The 22,567-nt window shown below is 41.6% G+C and overlaps 1 protein-coding gene and 1 long non-coding RNA gene across 6 annotated transcripts in view; one reads left to right on the top strand and one right to left on the bottom strand.

Moving 5' to 3' along the window:
• EPC1 (enhancer of polycomb homolog 1) overlaps positions 1–20,169 on the bottom strand; it is a 64,893-nt gene extending 44,724 nt beyond the window's left edge. For 2 of the 4 annotated variants that reach the window (XM_036401507.2, XM_036401517.2), the window contains exon 1: positions 5,683–6,109. In XM_036401507.2, the coding sequence (XP_036257400.1) occupies positions 5,683–5,835 (153 nt within the window). In that variant the 5' untranslated portion in view covers positions 5,836–6,109. Of the gene's footprint in view, positions 1–5,682; positions 6,110–19,215; positions 19,550–20,059 lie in introns of those variants that run through there. The other 2 variants (XM_036401527.2, XM_036401535.2) reach the window with 2 other exon arrangements.
• On the top strand, positions 6,323–19,800 carry LOC118698342 (uncharacterized). Of its 2 annotated transcripts, XR_004981874.2 has the most exons (4): positions 6,323–7,221; positions 11,342–11,425; positions 12,467–12,614; positions 19,433–19,800. It is a non-coding gene; the product is annotated as an uncharacterized LOC118698342 (long non-coding RNA). The 2 variants fall into 2 exon arrangements; XR_004981873.1 differs by lacking the exon at positions 6,323–7,221 and having other exon boundaries at positions 9,719–11,425.
• Positions 20,170–22,567: the final 2,398 nt, after the last annotated feature.

The following is a 22,567-nucleotide window of genomic DNA, read 5'->3' as shown; positions in this document are numbered from 1 at the left end:
TGATTCAGTTACAGTACCTGCTATGATTTTACATTCATGTAATTCTGATGCCCCCAACAAGATTCTAAAATACTCAATATCCATGAATCCTGTGTCAGTAAGGCAGTGGTTATTTTAAGAACACTTAAGGCAGCACACACACACAATTACACACACTTCTGTGGAAGCACTCACAGAATGCAGTTTCTTAATAAAAAAGACTGGAGAACCCTTTAGTGAAATTTCCATATGTAAGTTAACACTGTTCATACACTGACTCACTACACTCAGCTACATGCTTACTTCACACATTTTGAATTCATTAGGGCTTAGATGGTAACATATGGATGCCTTTTTGTACATTCCTTACCAACTTTTTCCCTTGATAAGCCAAAACCAGCTGTTTCAGCAGCAAGAGACCCTGGATATGGTAGCCTCCCAATGCCTGCAGTATGGATTTGGGAGGAGAAAGACATTTGTCTGTCTAGATATGGCTTGGCAGAGATCTATGCTAGCAGTGCCCAAGGCAATTCCATGGAAAGGATGTGATCCTCGAGCCTATCCAAACTGGGTAAATGAAAATTTACCATGTAGTTCTTTGTTAAATTAAGATACATCCTATTAGAGAATATGTTTGAAGTCTTCTGAAGCATTTGAATGAATATTAGCTTATCTTCACTGGGTCTTCTATAGCATTTAGCAAATACTGACAGGTCATGCTGAAGGGGGAAGAAGGGGGAAAATTACATCTAATAATGAAATTTTAACAAATAAGCTTTTCTTACACATCCCCAAAACCAGGGCAGGAAAGATAATATGACTGTGGATTTAAAGAGATCAAAAGCACAGTTTAAACTATTTCAACAGTTTGCTGACACACCAGGTAACAGAGTATGACAGTATCCAGAAATGATAATTACACACACAGACTGAATTCCACCCGCTGTGCAAGCTGTCACACCATGACACATACACAAAGGAAAACAGTAAGAACTGAATGAACAGCTGTACAGATTTTAATTTTGGACTCTGGGTGCTTAATTCTTCTATCTGAAACTAGCAACACTAACTAAAATTAGAAATCAAGCTTTAAATTTAAACTGTAATCCACAAGAGAACAACTCCATGTAGTGCACCACTGTCAGAAATCTAGCAGGGCAAGCAAGCAGCTACTCCAGAGCTAGGTGAGGACAGGGACTCATCACCAGACCAGGATGCCAGTCAGAAGAGGGAGTTAGGAATAATTCAATAAAGAAACAGCACTCTCTCTCTCTCCTGCCTCAACACCAGATGTCAGAGACACTGGCATTTTAAAAACTTTACATGAGGGAGAAAGTGCATTTAACCTATACAAACTTGAACACACAAAAGACAAAAATCAAAACTAATATCCAAAACCTTAGCAGACCAAAGTACTATCAGAATTTACATGAGGACAACAAACTCACTCAAGGAAAAAGTCAAACAACCGCCTTCCACAAACCCATGATAATTCTCACAACCCTAGGGCTGTTATTAACTCTGGAAATGTCACCAACACAGACAAATTATTAGGTAATTAATTTCTCAGATCTAAGGGACTTAATTAAATGTATCCCTGCTCATGCTAATCTTTGCTAGGGCACTGCTTCAACTAAGAAATTTTAACTTCCCAACATTTTAAAATACCTTATAATGCTGACATGATGTCCTTCAAACACATGGCTTGGTTCCTTTTTAAAACTCCCTTGAAAAAACCAAAAACCCAACTATAATCATAATCATTTTCCATAAGGATTTATTTTATAAATTATCCACAAAGTCACAACAATCCATCCCCCCTCAGCCCCCAAACTTCAATTTTTTAAGAGAATATAGAGGCTAGGTATGTAGAGTGTGTTCTTTGTACTTTCCTTTCAAAAAATGCAAGGAAAACAAGTGTAGTTTCCCTTGGTTTGGTCGGAAGCCACCAAATCTAGGCTGCCTGCAGAGCTATACATGCTTTCTCTCTGAAATGTCACTGAACATGTTCAAAAAGCTTCAGTCTGTCATTTTTTCCCACTTTTTATCCTGCTTAACTAAAGTTACTTCTGCTCTGCTTTCCCAGCTGCCTCCTTTCTGTCTAGAATCTGAATTTCTAGTAAAAAAAAAAAATAACACTCTCCTCAGAAATAGTAAACCACAGGATACACAAAGCAACACCTTTTTAAAAGTCCTTTTTAAATGATGAACAAATCTACTCCACCTACTTGTTTATTCATAGTAATCAAGTCTTAATAGCCAAATCTGCTGTACTGTATTACTAACAGTGGTCTGTTGTCTGGTTCTCAAAATTACAGCATCAAGGATCTGTTTTGCTCAAAACCAGCATTTTGAAATAACATAAGGGATGTTTATTGTTACATAAGAAGATTCATTACATTTTGAAGGGTTTTTTTTAGATGTACATGATACTTTTTAATTTCTTAGATGCAGCAACAGACTTTGCAACAGCCACAATGTGTTTACCTCAGAAACCTGGCAGCTAAACCAACTGTCAGAACACAGGATGAGTTGGTAACCTCCAGTACCACTGTCTGCATGTCAAAGAGGTTTTTTACTGGTCCTTTACCTCCTAACAAAACCACTGACTGAAGCCAAGCCATGGCCAGGCAAGGCAGACTCTACAGAATTAACACCACTCAAGGCCCTTAGCTGTCACTTCCTTTAAAAGGGTTACTTTTTATATATCCCTGGATCAACTGCATATTTTACAGCTCCCAGAGACTCAGCAAGGTTGTTTTTCCTTCAGAAGACTTAGAGAATATCACTTCTGAACTGCAGTTTCCAGTTGTAATAAGGAAGATGCACTATTTTTGCTATTTACTTCTTTGTAGGAACATGATGGGAGAAAGATAAGATGAAAGGGAAGCAAAATAAGCATCAAAACAGTAATTAGTCATTTAAATATCTTGTGACTCGATGCCTGAATATTAAATCTCTTTGATTGCATTTTTCCCTAGGGAAAGTTATTTAGTCAAGAGGAGAACTCTTAGCTCCAAATATCTGTTCATTTAAAATTACATTTATGCAAAACTCAAACCAATGATAGAATTCTATTTATAAAAAGTTATAAATGCTAATCCATACTAGTTGAAGACACCCTCTCCTCCAAAATCTTATGGACACTTGGCCATCTGTTTGTAATAAAACATCTATCATTTCTGTGAGCATTAGGGAAAAAATCCTCCAATTCAAGTCTTCAGCTACATAGCACAAACTATCAACTTACCAAAATCCTGCATGGCCTGAAGTTTGGGAAACAGAATACAGGAGGGTATTGAACCTATGAGGTTTTCCCCAACTTAAGTCATAGAACTCTGTTGTCAACACTAATATAAACTGAAGAGAAAGCTTTTTAGGGCAAGAAGGAAGGAAGGAAATTTAGAGTAACTCTGCAGAAACAATAAGGAACAAGAGTTTAATAGCGACTATTTTATGTATGAAGGTCCAAAAAAGATTCAGAAGGACACTTGTGCTTACTGATGGCAAACAAATTTCTTTTGGGGGTGTGTGTTTGTGTGTGTACACACACATTCAAAACAAATGCAGAAGCAAACTCCAGCTGTGGGAAGTGTCTACCTACTCCCAGAGCTAACCCTCAAAGCTAAATTTAGGAAACAAAAGCATCACATTAACCACAAAAACAAGTCTTATAATTAATGTTTAAAATTTTTTCCTTACCCATGACTACTTAGGTAGGATATATATGTCTGGGTTTAGGGAGATGATACAGACAGGCCATGTAATTTTCTAGCCTGAAAACTTGTAACTGCCAGGCAAACAGTAAAAGAGAAAGACAGCAACCTGACATTTCTACAAATAAATGCATGCATGCAGTCTCACTCTCCTGAACTGAGAGATAAACTCAGCAAGTGTCACAGCATACAGCAAAATTTAATATTCTGGTACATGAGGAAATAAAAGGTGCTTTCTCTCATATTCAGAATCTACAGGTATCAATTCAGAATATATCTACTGCACCCAAAGGAAACACAAGCATCCTAAGCACTGCTACCTACCACTTAAATACTCCTCAATCAATACCATGCTAATGTTTTAAGCACCTTCACAAAAATAAACACCACCAAAACAACTCGATAAAACCCAACCTACCAGTTAGAAAAATAATAAAATCCTGCAAGACCGCTACACTTCACAATATACATTTTAGCACATGTGTAAAGCAACTTATGGCTTGCAGAAGACTTGGAAATACCAAATTATGTTAAAATGGTAAGGAGTTATGTTAAAAAAAGCCTTAGAGAATGGTTACTCTATGGACAACAACATGCAAAGGGCATTACTCTCTAGAAATCTTTCTGCCTGAAGACATTTCATAAAAATTCACTGAGGCCATTAACTAAGAGCAATAGTGCCACAAAGAGGAAACTCCATTTAAAGATGATACCTCTCTTAAAACAAATGTAACTCCAAGTTTGCTACATCTAGAACTAGGAACTAAAAACTTTACAGCCTGTCACCTTCAAAGGACAAAGAAGTCTGACAAATAGAAAAACTCAGGCCTATGAAACTCTAACAGAATCACTGAATATTCTCAGTTGGAAGGGCCCCACAAGGATCATCGAGTCCAACTCTTCAGTGAATGGTCCATATGGGGATGGATCCCACAGCCTTGGCACTACCCGCACGCTGCTCTGACCAACCGAGCTAGTGTCACCTTTGTTCTTAGCACCAAATTTCAAAACCTGCTTACATAACTGTATTTCTGCAGTACTTCCCTATTTGCTGTGCCCAATGCACAGATGGGGAGAACTGATTATACTACGGAAATAATTAAAGATTTACAACACTGCAAATAACGCACTTCAGAGCAGAGTCTTCAACAATAACAGTTACCAAGTGTTTTACCTTCAGCAAAAGCAGCTACTTATTGTCTGACCTATCTTGGAAAGTGCTGAGTGAATGATTAAATGACCCTGAAGTTCAAAATGGTTTAAAGTTTCATCCTCCACTGAGACAGCAAAACCGAGCAGGAAGTGATAGACTTTTAGCCTCCAACACGGATTTCCTTACTCTGAGCAGTGCTTCAGAACTGACTTTCGTGGGGACCGTCACAACTTCACCTACACCGCGCCTGTCTGATGGCACTTACAGGGCTCTTAGATAAACCTAAATATAAATCCTTCCACTTCCTATTTCAAGGCAAAAGGAAAAGGCACCACCGGGGCCCCACCGGGCCCCGCTCCCCTGAGGGCGGCCGGGCCCGCGCGCGCTCCCGCCGCCGCGCGCCCCCCGCGGCGCCGTCCGGCTCGGCAGCGCCCCCCGGCGGGGGAGCGCGCACATGGCGCCGCCGCCGGGCCCCGTCTGCTCCTCGCGGCTGCCGCACCAGGCCCGGCCCAAGGACCGAGACACAAAATGGCGGCCGCCCCGCTGTGTCACGTGACCCCCTTTGTGCCTTTCGGGGCCCGGCGGAGGGGCCGCCGGCGGCCGCGGGGCACGAGCGGGGGGCGAAGGGGCCGTGAGGGAGCTCCTGGGGAGGGCGCGGTGAAGGATGGCCGGGCTCGGCGCTTTCCCGCCCCGGGTGTCCCCCCCCTCCCGGCGGGCGGGGAGAGTGGGGAGAAGATGGCGGCCATTTTGTGCTTGCGCAGAGGCGAAGGTGGGGGCCCGGGTGCGGGGGGGATGGTGGGACCCGGCCGAGGGGGGGGGGGGGGTCTCACGTACCGACTCCTCTTCCTTCTCCATGCCCGTGGGCATCTGCGGCACGGCCCGGTTAATGGAGGCATATTCGGCCAAGTCAGGCAGGTCCTCGCAGCGGAAGACGGGCAGCGGCTTGGACGCGTCCAGCGCCCGGGCCCGGAACGACAGTTTGCTCATGTTAGGCGGCGATGGCGGCTCCGGCTGGGAAGGGGGGGGCGACAGCAAGCGCGCTCCGAGCTGAGAGCCGGACCCCGCCGAGCGATCTCATGGAGGGACCGGGGCTCCCCCGGCGGGGCGGGGCGCACTCCGACACGGGGCCCGGCGGCGCCCGCTGGCGCGGCTGGGCTGGGCGCTGGCTCCGCTCCTCCGCCGCTCCGGTTCCGCTCAATACGCCACGGCCAACATGGCGGACATTAAACCTCGACTGGCCGCCTCTTTCAGCCAACCCCAGCGCCACAGCCATTCCCACACTGCATCGCGCAGGGCGCGGGCACGGCGCCGCCCGGGGGGAGCGCGCGCGGCGCGGGCACGGCGGCGCGGGCTCGGGAGCGCGGGACGCTGCGAGCGGCCCGAGCGGGATCGGGAGCGCGGGAAGGCTCGGAGCCGCCGGAGCCAGATCGGGGCACAGGGATCAGGGGCGCAGTCGGGAGCAAAGGGAGTTTTAATCAACGTGTGCGGCACCGCTCCGCCCTCCGGCCGCCGAGCTGTGCCGCGGATCCGCGCTCCGCTCCTGCCGGGGTGAGGAAGTTGGGGCAGCCCCCAGCCCCTCAGCCCGGGGGGAACCTCCCCTGGAGCCGCGCCTGACCATGACAGCTCTGGGAAACCTGGCCGAGAGAGGCGGGGAGGTGCCGGCCCCGACCTTTCCAGCCTCTCGGGGGCCGGAAGCGGGACAGGGGTGCCGGGTTCTGAATTCACCCCGACCCGGGAGGGCTGCGGTGCCCCCGGCCGCGGCCGGAGCGTCGCCCCGCGAGTGGGGGGGGTCCGACGGCGGGGCCGCCCCGGGAGCGCCCCTCGCCTCAGGCCCCGGCCGCGGCCCCGCCGCCGGGCGCTGTCCCTCTCTCTCCGCGCCGCCGAACCGGGTTCGCGTCCGTGCTAAATAAAGGGGAAGCGCGGGCACCTGCCCGAAAACGGTGAAGAACCATAAGAACCGGGCACCTCCACAACGGCATTTCCACCCCTTTTCTCTGAGGTTTTCAGAAACTTAGTCCGGCAGCAAAGTGCAGACACGTGAACTGGTTTAAGCCTTGCGTGGACTTAAGTTGTTATCAGTGACCCGGCTCAAGCGAGCTCACCCCAGGCAATGGGTAGAACCCACTTGAGCGTGTCTGATTAGGGAAGCTCGTTTACATCTCAATGAGTCGATTAAAGTGATGCACTGTTCGGCTCTAAGCAAGGGATCGGAAATGCCGAGTTAGCCCCGTCTCGGTGCTCTCTGCACAAGCCGCCCCAGGGCATCCCAGCGCGGCCGCAGGAGCGTCAAACTCCGCTCCGGCCAGGCCAGGGCTGCAGCCGCCCAGCTGAGGAGCTCTACGTGCCCGTGTATGCTCTCGCACCAGGTTACAGGTAATTCTAGCTCTGTAGTCAAAGCTATCTTATCAAAGTTATGCTTAGTTTCATTTAAAATGCTAGATAGTTATGTGTTGACTGAATTTCAGCGTCCCTCCACTTCTAATGCAAAATACTGTAGTTTTTACGGTCACACGGGAATCGGTGGACAAAACTTTGCTCTTTATCACATACTACTCTTGGGAAACAACTTTCAGAAATACGGCATAGGTAGAGCAAAAAAAAACCCAGAAAACCAAAAATAGAAAAATCTTATTTTGCTTAGCAATTTTAGAAATCTCTATAAAAGAAGCAAAAACCATTTTTAAAATCGCACCACCTTAATAATAACACCACTCACCTCAACCTTAAGCCACTACTAGGCACTAGATGAAATATTGCTAGATGCAGTTGTTGACAGAATTTTCAAGCCAACTATTTGCATGACTGTTTGGGAAACCAAAACCTGCTATGTTTCCCAAGCTGATTAAACTGCAACTCATTTGGCTTCATAACTTCTCTGGGATGCTAAATTCTACCTGTACTGCAAATGGGTGATGCAGTGGAAGACAGCTGCTAGGGAGAATGAGACTATTTTTTTTTAAGAGAGCCTTGTTTGTTGTTTTTTAATTTTTTTTTCAGGAGAGTGGCATGAACTAAGTATCATTGTATTCATTTTTATTTCAGTAGTTACATCAGAATCAAATGTTTAACCATGCACATTGCCTTTTACTCTATTTCTAAAGCTTAAAACACACACTAGTTCAAAAAATATAATCCTAAAATAAATTGCCCATAAAGCATCTACACCCTTTTCCACAAATACTAAATAATTTAGTTTATCCAATTAGCAGACAGATAAGGTGCTGAGAAAAAAGAACAAAAAAAATCACAATATGCCATCATAGATTAGCTTTGACTTTAAAAATTAAATGAAAATTAAATACCTGGCAGCTAAGCAAAAAAAAAAAAAAAAAAAAAGCCATTAAGTATAACTCTCCACTTATACTGATGAAAGGAAAACAATACATAATGAACATAATGAAAACCAAAGTACTGAAAATATCCTGAACTATAAAGGAAGAATAATCAAATTCAAACTTATCCTTAATTGACCTTTGCATTTCTAACCCTGCCACAGGCTTGAGAAAAGTGCAGAACAAGCAGAAAGGACAATAACGTTTGGAGACAAAGAGGACAGTGCATTAAGAAAAAGTTTTGGCATGAAACACTTGGATTCATCAGCTTTTAATGTTTTGCCAATAAAAGAGATTGTGTTAAAGTATTTTGTAGCAGAAGATGATTAGCCCTCAAAATTAATTTGCTAGTATGATGGAAAGTGTGATAACTGAAAACAGTGTGACATCAGCCCTGATGTCTGCTCACAGGAAAAAGTATGGAACATAACCAGACTGATATTTCCATTTTCTCTTCCTTTCAGTAAGAAAATGCAGGTATATTTTAGGGTTTTTTTCAATTTTGTAGCTTATATCAAAATGCACAATTTACATCTGTAGCCATCAGTGCTGCACTATGACAGTAGCTAATGCAGAATTGGTATGTTTTGTATAGTGACCAAGATACTCTCTGCAAGCTCTCAGTAAAAGATCAGTAAGTATAAATTAATTTTTTGAACCTAAGTGCTATGTGTCTATTTTAAAAACTGAACTGTAGGATAAAGGGACTGAAATATAATGAAAAGACATTTAGAATTGCTATCATTATTGCTTTTTAAATGGCTGAAATAATTTGGGGCATTTCTTTAAGGCTTTATCTTTTTATGATCACAATTAAAAGGACAAGGTTAACTGAAATGAAAGCACTTTGTGTATCAGCTATGCAGCTGGTAAATATAACCCTTTCAAAATACATTCAAAAGTACTAAATTCAGACTGAGCATTATGGGCAAAGATACCCCTTGATCCATCCACCTCCAGACAGGGGGGTAGGGGTCCCTTGTGCTCTCATCTAACTCAGGTTTGTGGAGCCCAAAAACATAACTTCTATTTTGGTTTGCAAGTCCTGTGTACTGTTGGACAAGTTTTTATACATTTTGGTACTTAGTTAGTTTTATGGCTTAAAACCTCTGAGTTCAAGAAGGACTTCAGTCATTTATTTAAGCATGAATTGTAGCCTTTGGCACATGGAGTTAATATTGCCTCCCATTTTAGCAGTAATCATCACAAAAGTACTACACATAACATGCATATAAGTTAAACCATGTCACTTTTGTTGCCTTTTGGCCTCAAGCATTTTGAATTTTAAAGATATAAAATTCTAGGAGACCGTTGTTCAATTTGAAAAAAAGAAAAATCTTTTAAAAATATTTTGGTTTTTTTTTAATTAGGGTTTGTTTGCATTTTGTATATACACTGATTTTTGTATCCATAAATATTTGCAATTTTTTTTTCACTCTGTTACTACCTTACACCCTACTTCTAATAACTCTTCATTTATTTATGCAGCAATTTTGTTGACCTGTTTTTTTTTTAATGCCCTTTTTTTTAAATACTCCAAAGTTGAGTAATAATACTCCAGCATCCTCACAAAAACAAAGCTCATCCTCAAACAGATATGCCATGGAGGCATATCCAAAAGAGAAGGAAAAGCTACTGGCAGCAATTCTCTTACTGAGAAGAGACAAAGCTAAGAGAGGAGCAGCAAAAGCTATTGCCAGATTTCTAGTTTTCCAGTAACAGCTAAACTCTTAGAGGTGGTGGAGACAGTTGTCCATAGGAGGACTAAGAAGACTTCAAAAGGAATTAATGACTAAAGGTTAATGACTTAATTAATTATTTAGGATTATTATTTTACAGACTCACCATTGTCCTAACATCACCTGGACAGATAAGCAAGAAAATGGTAAAATGGGCTCTATCTGAAAACACAAAGGATTTGATAGAGTTTTTTTAGTACTGTCAGAAGAGAATCACTTTATATAACTTGTTTTGGAGACTCAAGTTTTTATGTGTCTAGGGAAAACACATCACAGTGGAAGCAGTTATTCTCTTAGAGACAGTGGTGGTAAAAAGACACAAATTATGCTGAGACTCTTCTGTCTTGAAATACATCTTTCCCTGCTTAAGTTTTAATGGATTCAGAACAGGTGTCCTAGGAATTGTAAGGGTTAAAAGTGACTTATGATTTTCTCCTTCATGTTTTCATTTTTTTACACATATCCCCTCTAAAATACTTTGCTAGACACACCTTGAATTCTTGATTTAGTCATCTTTACTAGCAAGTAATTTCACAAATTAATTGTTTAGTATTAAGTAGTAAGATAAAAGGGAACAAAACAAAGTCCAAAAATGCTTCATTTTATGCTCTGGGTTTTTGTTTTTTTTAAAAGTCTTTATCCAAAACATTTTATATTCTAACATACAGAATAATAATAATAATACTAAAATCACAATTCATTAGGTAAACACAATTTGAGCAGGGTGGTTTGGTTACCTCTTCTGACTTAGGCATGGACTTCTGCAAACATCAGATTATAACACATGAATAATCTCTGAGTCAAGTAAATTTAATCACATGATCCTGTATTATTTCTAGTAGAACAGCCAGCAGAAGGGCAAAGCCCTTATGCTTTGCTTGCAAAAAAACCCTAACACAAACAACAAAAAACCCAAGCAAACAAACAAAAAAGCAAGCAAAACCACAAGCACATTTAAAAAAACCAAAACAAACAACAACCAACCAAGCATAAAAGCCCTGCCTTCTCCTGCCAACACAATTGCTAGTTCTTCAATCAAAGAGCTAAGGATGTCTTACTTTGATATTCTGCATAGCATAAGGTGGAAGGCTAAAAAAAGGCAAACAGAAGTAGAGAAATTATAGCTGTACACGTGTCTGCACACTGTCCCAAATCCTTCAATTGACTACTGAGCTAAAACAAACAAACAAAAAAAACCAATACGCACACCTGGCACCACTACATAAACCTCAAGTGCCAGTGCTCACAGCCCAACCTGGGATAAAGGGGTAAACTGGGGACAGGCTCTGTGCCTTTGCATGACTTCAGAAACTTTACTTCTACCCTGGTAGTTGCCTGGCTCTATGTAAATGCAAATAAAATACAAATTCAGTTCAATAGTAAGAGCTGAATGTCTTACTATCACATGCTCTAACTTTTTAGATTTTTACCTTACACTTCCAAGATAGAAATCCTGCCTTGAAAGTCAAGTTAAGAAAAATCATTTCAAGTGCTTCAGGGATTCCGGTAAGTATGATCAAGTATTTTCAAACTTCAAAATTACATTGCTGATGTTAAATAACATGGAGTTAAGTTAATGTGGAGTTACAATATAACTTTATCTATAAGTATATAACTTTATATAACAAAGACAAATGCTTTAATTTACAGTTCCTGAATCAGAATGAAAGTAGGTTATCTGCTTCCCTCACACAATTGAGGAAAACAGTGGCTTATACCGAGATAGGAATTAGCTTGCCTTCAGAAATCTTTTGGTGCAGGAAAGTATATTTACATCTTGGAATGAAGAGGCATTTCCTAACATATATGTTTAGATTTTTTTTTATTTTAATGTTAGTGAGATGTACCTACATACCTACAATGTAAGTGAACTCTTGAGTTCCACATGAAATTAATACAAATATGTTATTAAGTACCTTATACAGGCTATACCATCTTTATTTAACATAAATACATTTCTCCAAAGGAATGAAAAAAATACAAATAACTCAGCTTTTGGATTTCCAAAGCTAGTTATTAGTTCTTGCCAGCTTGCAAGAACACAAATATTCTTTCCATTTTAGAAGTGGATTTTTTACACACTGCAGTTTGACTTATACTAAATTAAGCATGAGTGAATGTTATAAAACTATTGCTTGTCTTCTGGGATACAAATAATAATGATCATATTTATAACCCAATGTTTATATATAAAGTTAAGAAAGCATAAATTAATAATGCTGCATTAGTGGGAAAAAAAGGCCTAATGAATTAAGTTTGACTGTAAATATCCAGCAGAGGAGGCTAGTTCTGAATAGAAAACTGATCAGATGAGACTGTTTTGAGATATCCTTACCTATATAATGATAGCAGATGCTTAAAATGTAAAATTCTGATAGGGTTAACCTGAAGAAAATGTAATTTCTGAGGTTTTTCAACATTTAGAGAACTTGTGGGGGGTGGGCAGATGTTGAGAGGGAAGTGTTTTGGTCTAGATGAAACAAGAAGTTGCCGTGAGAAGAAAAATAGAGAAATCACATGATCCTATTTTCTCTGTCACTAATGTAGGTGGGATAATGGAAACCAGAGGTGCTGCGATATCCCTGGAATTTTCTTCTCAGCTCCCCTGCGAAATCCCCAAATCTGCTGTTAGGGCAATCTGAGAAGCAGAGCCAAATGGAAGGTGGTTTTCTCAAGTCATTCAGGTTACAAGCAGGTAAGACTTGCACCCCCTCATCCATTTCTGACAAAGACACTCAGTTCCCATTCTTTATTGTACAGTGTGTCAGTTTTTGGCTGTTCTGACATTCTGCTCCTCTGACCAAGAGAACACGACAGAGCCCTGTCATTAACACTGGGGTTAATGTGCACCAGCACATTAATGTGCACCAGCCTGCCACTGGTCACACGTGCCAAGTCTGCTGAGCTTTTGACTTATAAGCAACTCAAGAAAGGTGTTAGCTTAGAGGAACACAACCTAATTAAAATAAATATCAAGGGAGAATATGAAAGATGGGAAGGAAAACAGTTTCTCACATTAAAGTAGTTCATCTGGAGGTCTGATTGACTAGACCTTCCAAATCCCACAGATTCCCATAATATCCAATTTTTAACTTGGAAATTGTTTCAGAGATGACAAAAGAAAGCAGAATACTTTCTTATGGAATCTTCATTCATTATGTGCTTATAGATGGATATGGGCTAAACAGAAAGTTTCTATGCAGAGTTATCAGATGTATGTTTTCCCCCCCTCTGTTATCCAGCATGGTTTCTCTTTAAAAGATGCTGATTGCAGCAGTTTTCTTGAATTGTGAATACACAAGCACTTTGGCTAAAGACATCAAGATGTTCTGCCTTGTGTGGATACCTTTAAGACCATCAGAAATAACACAGCTGCTCTGAATTATAACCTTTTAAATTGAATTTTAAATTTTCTTGAGGAAAAAAAAAATCTTTTGAATAAATCCAGCCAGAAAACATGCCCTATCTACCCCTGGTGTTACAGATGAAAAACTGTCAGGTGAAAGGACCCTTTCAAGAAGTTATCCTTTTAGTGATCAGGTTATGGCAGCACCAAGACTCTTTGATAAATAGAAAGGGATGCCTTGAAATCCTCAGATCTGAGTCACTTGATTTTTAAGTCTGTTTGAACAAACATGGAAAGCTCACTCTTATTTGTATTAATGAATATTCCAGATGCACATCCCTGTGAGGCCAAAGGTCTTACCTCCATTTAGTCATTTTCTCAAGGCTCTGAAGGAGAGTAAGGATTAAGAGCTAACTTTTCATTACCTAAATCATGCATAGGTCAGTATTAGCAAACTCAGGGGCATGGGATATCTCTGATTAAGTGAGGGCATTCATAACTGAACAGGAGGCAGATGGAGACCTGATCAAGATACTCAGTTAAATTTAAGATACAGTTCTTATCACATCAGACATCCAAAATTTGGTTGTGTTTATTTGCTTGTTGTTTTTGCTGTTGTTGGAGTCCTTTTGTCATTTTTTGAAGCTATGATTTACTTGATCTCTTTCTTTCCACTGAGGATTACAGATTTAACAATACTTGTCTAAAGGCAAGTGAAAGAAAGAAGTTCTACATGAATGTATACAATACAGGGATTCTGAGTCACTCAGAAGCCCAACTTACTGTAAATCCTGAGAAATACCTGGATTTAACACCACCTTTCAGGCCCATTTCCCAGGTCTCTAACCCAAGTCAAAACCAAAAAGAAACCTGATAAAAGGAAGACTGCTCTGGGAAGAACAAATGTGCTCAGTGTTCCCTGGAATTCCTACATTTTACATTTAAACATTATTGGCTAAAATCCATGAGGCAGTCCTGGGAGTGGGATGAGATTGAACCCCACCTTTTCTCTCTTCCTCTGGAAATCCCAGTGCTCAGTGCATTGTAAAATCTAACTCATCCTTTTCCCATTACCTAGCAATAGTGCTCCAGGTTCTGCTCAACAACATAAGATGGCAAGTCAGCATCCCCCATTTTCAGTCATTTGCTCCAAGCTGGAATTCCCATGGACTACATTTAGAGCTCTTGCTATTTTTACTGGTGCTCAAAGCAATAGCCACTGCACCTGTAACTACTGCTTTCTGTTGTATGGTGTTGGTTGGCTCTGAGGAACTTTCCATTTACCATCCAGGAGCTCCAGAACAGCATCCCAACTTGCTGCTCAAGTAGTGAAGTCTAGGACTCACATATTATTTGGCAATTCCCATCTCTCTGTTGTTTATATTGGGACATAAGCAGAGAGAATAATTTTTAGCAAATGTACCAACTTTTTAAGCACTGCAATGCCTTCTGACCACCAATTTCAGGCTCTAGCTACTATTCATAGAGAACTGATGAACAAACCTTCCTATTAAGGAAGTTTATATTATTGGTATTATCTTTCTCCTAGATAGTCCAGTGGTAACACAATTAACTGGAGATGTGACTTAGTAAAGGGTTTAAAGAAGCCCACAGGACCTGAAGCCACTGGTGTGTGGTCACATCTATCCAAGGCATATTTTGTTGCTCACAACAGCAACACAGGAGTTATATTTCAAACCTCTGACATTCTCTCACCCTGTATATTTACTAAAGAATTTAAAATCTAGGATTGTCTCTTCACTGCAACATGAATTAACTTCTTGTGCTATTTGCTAAGAGAGGAAAAATATGAAGAATGCTAAAAGGTGGAAGGATGTGCTAGCTACAGCAGTTCCTCTGGCATATAGGATTTAGAGCAGATAATTTCGTAACACTGAAAGGTCATGCAAATACCAGTCTGGAAGAGATGTGGAGAGACCCAACTTTGTAGAAGATGAGTCTGAAGCGGGCATGTAATATATTGTCCTTTGTTCACCACTGGGAAACAGGTGATCCTAGAAGCAATTTTTAAACTAATTATTCATTGCAACAAGTTGATGCTGACAAGTATGATGTGGAGAAGTACAGCTAGCAAAGTTATGAAATTAGAAAGGTGAGAAACAAGATTATGTCACAAGATGTCCAGCGTAGAGATAGCTCCCCCACTTTTGAAACCTTGCTGGATCAAAGACACAATGAACACTTTAGAGCCCTCAAAAGATAACAGAGAGGAGTCCCAGGCACCAAGATGTGTTATCAGCACAGGAAACTGGGGAGCACAACACATGAGTCAATGAAGCAGGGGGGTATGGCTTTTGTTTGAGCTGAGCCCCAAACAACATTCTTCTACACCACCAACCCACTTCTGAGGAACTGTTTGCACAGTGTTTTGGTTAACTTTGGAAGCTGGTTATATCTGCCTGGGATCTACACATCTTGCATTAACTACTATTCACCATTTTAGACAGCCATTTTTACTATGACTCTTACTTGAGTACATAATATTAGTAATATTAGTAAGAGGAATCTCACCAAGGCACAAAGAACATTTTGGTCACTCAGTTTGAATTAAGCTCTTGAAAAAGATTGGTTTATAGTACGATCCCATACTTCAAATAGTTTTAAGCCACAAGACCCAAATATCTTTCAAGGGTGTCTGGACTCTATATAGACTTTATAGGTAAAAGGGAAACTGTACTAGGAGAAAAATACATTAGTTTTGGCATCTTAGAAATGGAGGTATATATAAGGGAGAAAATTAAGAAACCTGCCAAAATAAAATTTAAAAACAAACAAAAAGAAGTTCTTATGCCGCTTGAGGTCCTGGAATTCCACATACTGGTATTTCAGAAGGAGCATGTGGAGAGAACACAATAAAGATTGAACTACCCCACAGAAATTACTCTTCCAGGCATTTCTGCAGAAGATGCAGGAGGCAAATTAGTTGCTAGCTTTGAGAGGATGCACAATCTTAAACACTTCTTACTCCTTATTGGCAACACAATGGCTCAAAAAGAAAGGAGGAGATAAGTGTGAGAATCACCGTATTACAGATCAGCACTTTACTCTTCTCACCTTACGATTTGATGGGAGTAAAACCAGACACTTTCATCAGATACAGCTTCAAAGTTGCAAAACCACAACCAAAGTTAAAGAGTAGCCTCAGTTGAATGGGAGAGAGGGGAGAAAGTGTGAAGCAAGTTTCCATTCAGATTTCATGTTCTTGCTGACTTCATTGAGCTCGAAGTGACTGAGCAGCAAGATCACAACAATCAGTTCATGGCCTGCATGCACAGGGTGCAGCCACAAGAAATCATAACTTTCATGGTGCAGGATGATAAGAGCATTAAAATACCTTCAGTAAGCACCTCAGTTTATCATTTGTTCAGTACTGTTGTCCATGGATGAGCACACTGAGTATTGGTCTAAATGATGTCAAAAAAGAAAAGTTGCATCAGAATTTAAGAACCCAGTGATTCTCTAAGATTGATAAATATTGTAATGAACTCAACAACTGGCACTACTTCTGTTGGCATAAACTGTGCCCAAAATGCCAACATTATGTCCTAGTGATCAGGTCTCAGAAATGGAAATGGAGAATGGCCAAAATCCACACTTTCTAAGAGGGTTTATGTCTTGCTATTTTTCCTCAAGTCTAAGAGTTGTACCAGGACACCAAAGAAGTAATGGTCATCCTGCACTGTCATAGGCCACCAGGTCTCTGCTCCAGCCAAGAATCCATAAAAGATCTTGTCTGACAGAGCAGAGATGATAAAAGCTGGCTGCTCTCTTGGATATACATTTGGTACGGGTAGGAGGTTGCAAGATGTATTTTACCTAAGACTGAAGCAAAATTTACCTTCTTTTAAAAAAGGATAATGAATAAGAGACCATTACGGAGATCTACTGAAGTTTTATATCTGTTTCCATAAAACTAATTAACTTAATGAGCAAATTCTTTGAACCGATATCTAAATGCATTATTGAAGATTTAAACATTCACAAGAAGTTTTTAGAGACTGTTTCAAACTGCCTAGTATTTGTCAAATTTATTCTTTGAAAATGCTGAAGACATTGAAATGTAAAATAGATGCAAAGGCCTCTAAAATTATCAGCTTTTATCACTCCAAAATAACAGGCACATAGATTCCTTAAAAATGTGTTAAATTTAATGTCAAATTTGTTCCTGAACCTGTTGAGTTTCCAATATATGCTCTGATCATGGGCTTGACTATGTCTTCCCACCCATCTTAGAATATTAATCACTTCTGTTTTCTTACACCTAATATGGATGTTAGCAGAAAGCCTTCTAATCCTTTTGCACTTAGAACCGAGGTGATCTGTAGGTTGTAACAAAAGAGAACAACACACATTAACATGTATCTATGTATAAAGACAGGTAAAATGCATGCTCTACTTAGCAACAGGAAAGAACCCACCCACCTCAGGTGAATCCTCTTACAATCTGAAGGACTACATAAGGTTTTCTCTTCTTTTCAACCCCACCTTCATACCCAACCCAAACTCCTACAGACCTCATCAGAAGAATTGCATATGCAAGCACGAGAGCGAGGGGGACCTTAGGGCTTGACAACCAGCCGTGGATGGAACATTTAACTTCACAACAAGCAAACAATGGACTAGTTGCACAATAAGTGTGTGCCAAAGCCTTCCATATTGGCTGCAAAAAACAATTTTAAAATCTTTCATCTGCAGCCACTGTAAAATCATTTTGGGGGTGGGGCCGAAAATCTCATCACTGAGGAAAACTGGACCCTAGGCACAGGTCTGAAAAAAAAATTAAGGATCTGCTTCATTACACAAACCAGCGAAAGGGTGAGGTCATGCCTCTGCCGGGCCATAGTTCATGCGACGCTACAATTTTCTAGAGATACAATTTCATCGTCATTCTAACTAATTTGCGGTTACTTTTGATACAGAGAAAAGGAAAAGATACAATAGATCAACCCGTGCCCCACCTTTCTCCCTCCGGCCCCCTCCCCCTTTAGAGCCAGGGACACGAATTGTTTCGGAGCCCCACAGCGCCACCAGCACAGAGCAACGCAAAACAAAAAAGATCTCTCACCGGGTGAAAAAAAAAAAAAAAAAGGAAAAAAAAAAGAAAGCGCCTAGAAAAATGCCAAAATTTACAAAATGTCTCCCAAATGTACCTTCTTGGGAGGAAAAGACCAAACAAACCACTCAACCCCCTCCCTCCCCCCGCCCCCCCCCCAAAAAAAAAGAACAAACAACCCAACACCAAGACATCTAAGTGAAGTGTGGGGAAATAAGAACCTTTATATAACTAATGCTTTAAGCTAATTATCACAAGAGGTGGAATTTGTTAATAAAAAGGTCACTGTTTAGTAAGAGACATAACTTAATATAAACCCTCTTATGTCCATCTCCACCTTCACCATACCAAGGGCAGTTTTCCCCCTTACTTTAGACCAAAGTAATCCATCAAGAGCCATCACAAATGGCATTGTAAACTCTTTTAGCTACCACCAGACCATACAGTAGCAACACAATATGCTTCTTTATACACGAGAGCTGCATTATATTTATATATACAGTCACATATTTGCTCCTGGATCCGTTTATTACTCGGTAAAGAATTCCCCTTGCCCCCCCGCCCCAACAAAAAGCCAGAACGAAAAAAAAAAAAAAAACCAAGTCCATCTGGAAAATATTTGAGTTCTTATACCCCTAAACTGAAGTTAAATTGTTTTTAATCTTTGCGTGTATAAAATTTTAAAGAGGAAACAAAACTGACTTCAGTAATTGTCGCTATTAAGGAGACACCGTTGGGTGGGATTCACATGAGATCAAAGCTATGAAAAATACAAGACTACGTTTTGTTCATCAACACAACGAAAATCCTCCACAGCACTAATACACACCAAAAACCCGCAGAAAAGAATATTTTTGGTTAAAACCACAAACTTACCTTCGAAGAAGGCAGCCCTTGCAAAAGGGCTGTAACAATATGGACTGCATACTCGCTTTCCTACAACCAGCCACCTCCATGCTGCAAAGGGCTTCCCGAACATCCTTAAAATATTTCGCAAATGCAGAAAGTGAGACTTTTCTTTTCTTTCCTTTTTTTTTTTTTTTTCTTCCCTCCTCCCTCTCTTCTTTCCTCCCCCTCCCCGTCACCCCGCCAGGATCGCCGGGCGAGGAAGGAGGCGGCTTCCCGAGGGTCGGCGGGCGATGCCGGCGGGCGGCCGCAGCCGGGGCGGGGGACCCGGTGCCGCCGGGGTCACAACTTTGCCGGGGCTGGCGTTGGCTCGATGGGCTACGCGGGCAGCGGCGCCCCCGCCCGCCCCCCGCTCCCCCCGCCGCCGCCGCCTGGAAAAATGCAGTGTGCCATTTTACACCCGCCTCTGGAGCACACAGGACCAAAGTCTAGCGCTGGTTTTCGGTGACACTGCAAAACTACGGCTCGCCCCGCGCAACCCCACGCCTCATCCTCCCCTCGGAGAGAGCAGCTGCCCCTTGAGAATTAATAAAGAAAGACAGTTGGACAAAATAATTCCGAGACTTCGCCGTTTTCCCTCCGTCCCTCCCCCCGCCCCCGCCCCCACTCCGAAGCCCGCAGCAAGTTTGTGCCGCCCGGCGCATCCCTCGGCCTCCCCCCGCGGCACCCCCGCACCCCCGCCCCGCCGGGCTCCGGCAGCCTCGCAGCATCCGAAAGAGCCAGTCATGCCTGAAACAAAATCCATGATTCCTGGAAAGTGGGCAGCCTTGAATCCCAACAAATACTCGATTTACTTACAATTATAAATACCTACCTTATGAAAGGACTAAATTAACACTAAATTCAACAGATACATCCGTTACGGCAGGAATAGTTTTTCCATAAATACTGTTTTAAAAACCCCTCCTTATACTGACTGACAGAATTCTACCATGCTGCCCACAAACAAAATGGCTGTGGCACCGAGTTTTTTGGTTCCTCCCACTGTGCCTCCCCCTGGCCTCCAGGAAGTGGTAGAAATCCAAAATAAAATCCGCACGAAAAGTACAATACATCAGCCAAACTCCGCACGGCACCGCCAGACAACATCGGGAGGGAAGCACATTCACCAACACTGTAGTTTCTCGAGGATTTTTATTGTTTTTAAAAGGGCATCAATCACTGGGAATTTACATCACTGTGTAATTTGAACTTCCTGCTTTACATATTTATAAGGTCTTTCACCTATCTTGGCAGGCTTTCAAATTAAGTGGGTTGGGAAATTTGATGCTGTGGCTCCAGTTTGTGAGCTGAGTCAGGTAGTGCCTGCTGGAGCTGGGCTCTGAAACGTCGGGCAAATTCTGACACCTTCCCTGTTCAGTGCAAGATAAAATAATCCCCCTCGCATATCACAGTCTCGTAAGCGAGCATGTAGGCACCAAGGAGCCCCTGGAATGAGGATTCTCAGCAGAAACTGAAATTTAGGCCTCTTGCACATAAATACACGCTTTGTAATATTTATCATTTTGCATTTGTAGTTCACAGCAGTCTCCCTGAATCATGATCTCTGTGGAAATAATCTTGGATTTTCTCTTATTACGACCCCGTTTAGTGTTGCAGCCCTTTAACTTTTGCGAAATTCACCCTAAAATAAAAATAAACAGGAAGATATAGCGTATTTCTATTAGGGATTATGATAAAAATGTCACTATGTGGTCCTATATCTGAGCCGCCAATCTTGCCAGGCAGTAGCACAACTCCTCTTGCACGCTGCCTCGTGGGCTCCGCAGGGCTGATTCATTTCCCGTGAGAATCCTTTTCCTGCCTTTAGGAGGAGTTACAATGGAGACAGGCTGTCAGACCTGCCGAGCCCGATCCAGCCCTATATTAAAACACTTGAATTAATATTCTCACCTACTGCTATTCTAAACCTTTTTCAGAGGCATTGAAAAAACAGTGGAATCGGTGATGTTTTTCCTGAACCACCTCATATTTCTTAGATTTAAAACAAAACAAAACAAAACAAACAAAAAAACCAAAACAAACAAACAAACAAAAAAAAACACCAAAAAAAAAACCCTCCCAAAAAAACCTGCAGAGAACTTGGGGCAAATTTTCCGTTGGTATAATTTGTTTGTATCATCGTGTTATCTAGCAGCCTTAATCCTGAACTGTGATTATAATGTTATATTGTATAGGAATATAGGGCAAAAAGATAATTCCTGCCTGAAGAACTCCAAAGTATAAGACAAAAGACAGCAGATGGCTATGGGCAGATGAGGGAAACAATGAGACTGTATTGATCAGCGAGGAAGGCACAGTTTGCAACACACCATCACTCCAACTCTTCTTTCTATGTGTACTTCATGGTGAAGAAGACATAAGGTGGGATTTGCTGAAGAAAATTAATCAGGTTTTGTGGCTGTTGAAAGAAACTTCCAGCAAGAGGGACAGCATGGAAGAAAGCACAAAGCTGTTTGAAAAAGCAGCAGGTGAACTACAGAAACCTAATCAAATTGGCATTAATCTTTGTATAATGACAGAAAATAGATAAGGAGGAAGTAGGCTATTGAAAGCATTGAAAATACAGACACAAAGCTTATGTTTGAGACAGAGGAGGCAAAGAAAGGATCCAAAAGGCATGGTAGAAAAATCATAAGCCAGGCCTGCTAGCAGTAAACAAGCCCTAGGGAAAAAAGTAGACAGTAGTTCACGTTGTATGGGCCTGAAGAGATGTAGCACAGTTTTTTAGGAAAAAATAAGTGTTTTTCTTAACTATGAGTTTGGGGACTCTGTGTTGATTGTCTGCACCTTCCTCCTAGATTGTACTTAGTGAATTCTTAAGTCCTTCTCCTGATGGTAGTGTTTAGTGTGTGGACACCTGATTACTAAAGGGTCCCCTCAAAGTTGTTAAAAGGAGTGGGTAAGCACATAGGAAGGCTGGGACCAAGCTGACCTTTCACATTGGGAAAGTTGCTTCTTCCATCACTTGTTTTTGGAGAGACCTTCATCTGCCAGCAGTGCCCCATGGGTTACTGAATGTCTTACACCAGCACAGGTCTGCCAGATGCATGGTGGAGGGGCAGGAAGGACTCTGCTTTAGGGCATAGCTACAGCCAGGACAGCAAATCATGCTTTGGAGGGGGAGTATGGTCTGTAGGCTCAGAGCCCTCTCAGGACACCCTTTACTATGTTGCTATAGGTTATTAAACATTTTCACATTTTTTCTTTATTTTCCACATTTGCAGTAGTAGCAGGCACGTATTTTTTAATTCTTTGTACTTCTTCTGCACAAACCACCTCAGATAACTTTGCATTTACTATGAGACTCTTAAGTCTGTTG

This window comes from Molothrus ater, chromosome 1, assembly GCF_012460135.2.
Source record: "Molothrus ater isolate BHLD 08-10-18 breed brown headed cowbird chromosome 1, BPBGC_Mater_1.1, whole genome shotgun sequence".
NCBI classification, from domain to species: Eukaryota; Metazoa; Chordata; class Aves; order Passeriformes; family Icteridae; genus Molothrus; species Molothrus ater.
This window is presented reverse-complemented; position numbering and strand designations above follow the sequence as displayed.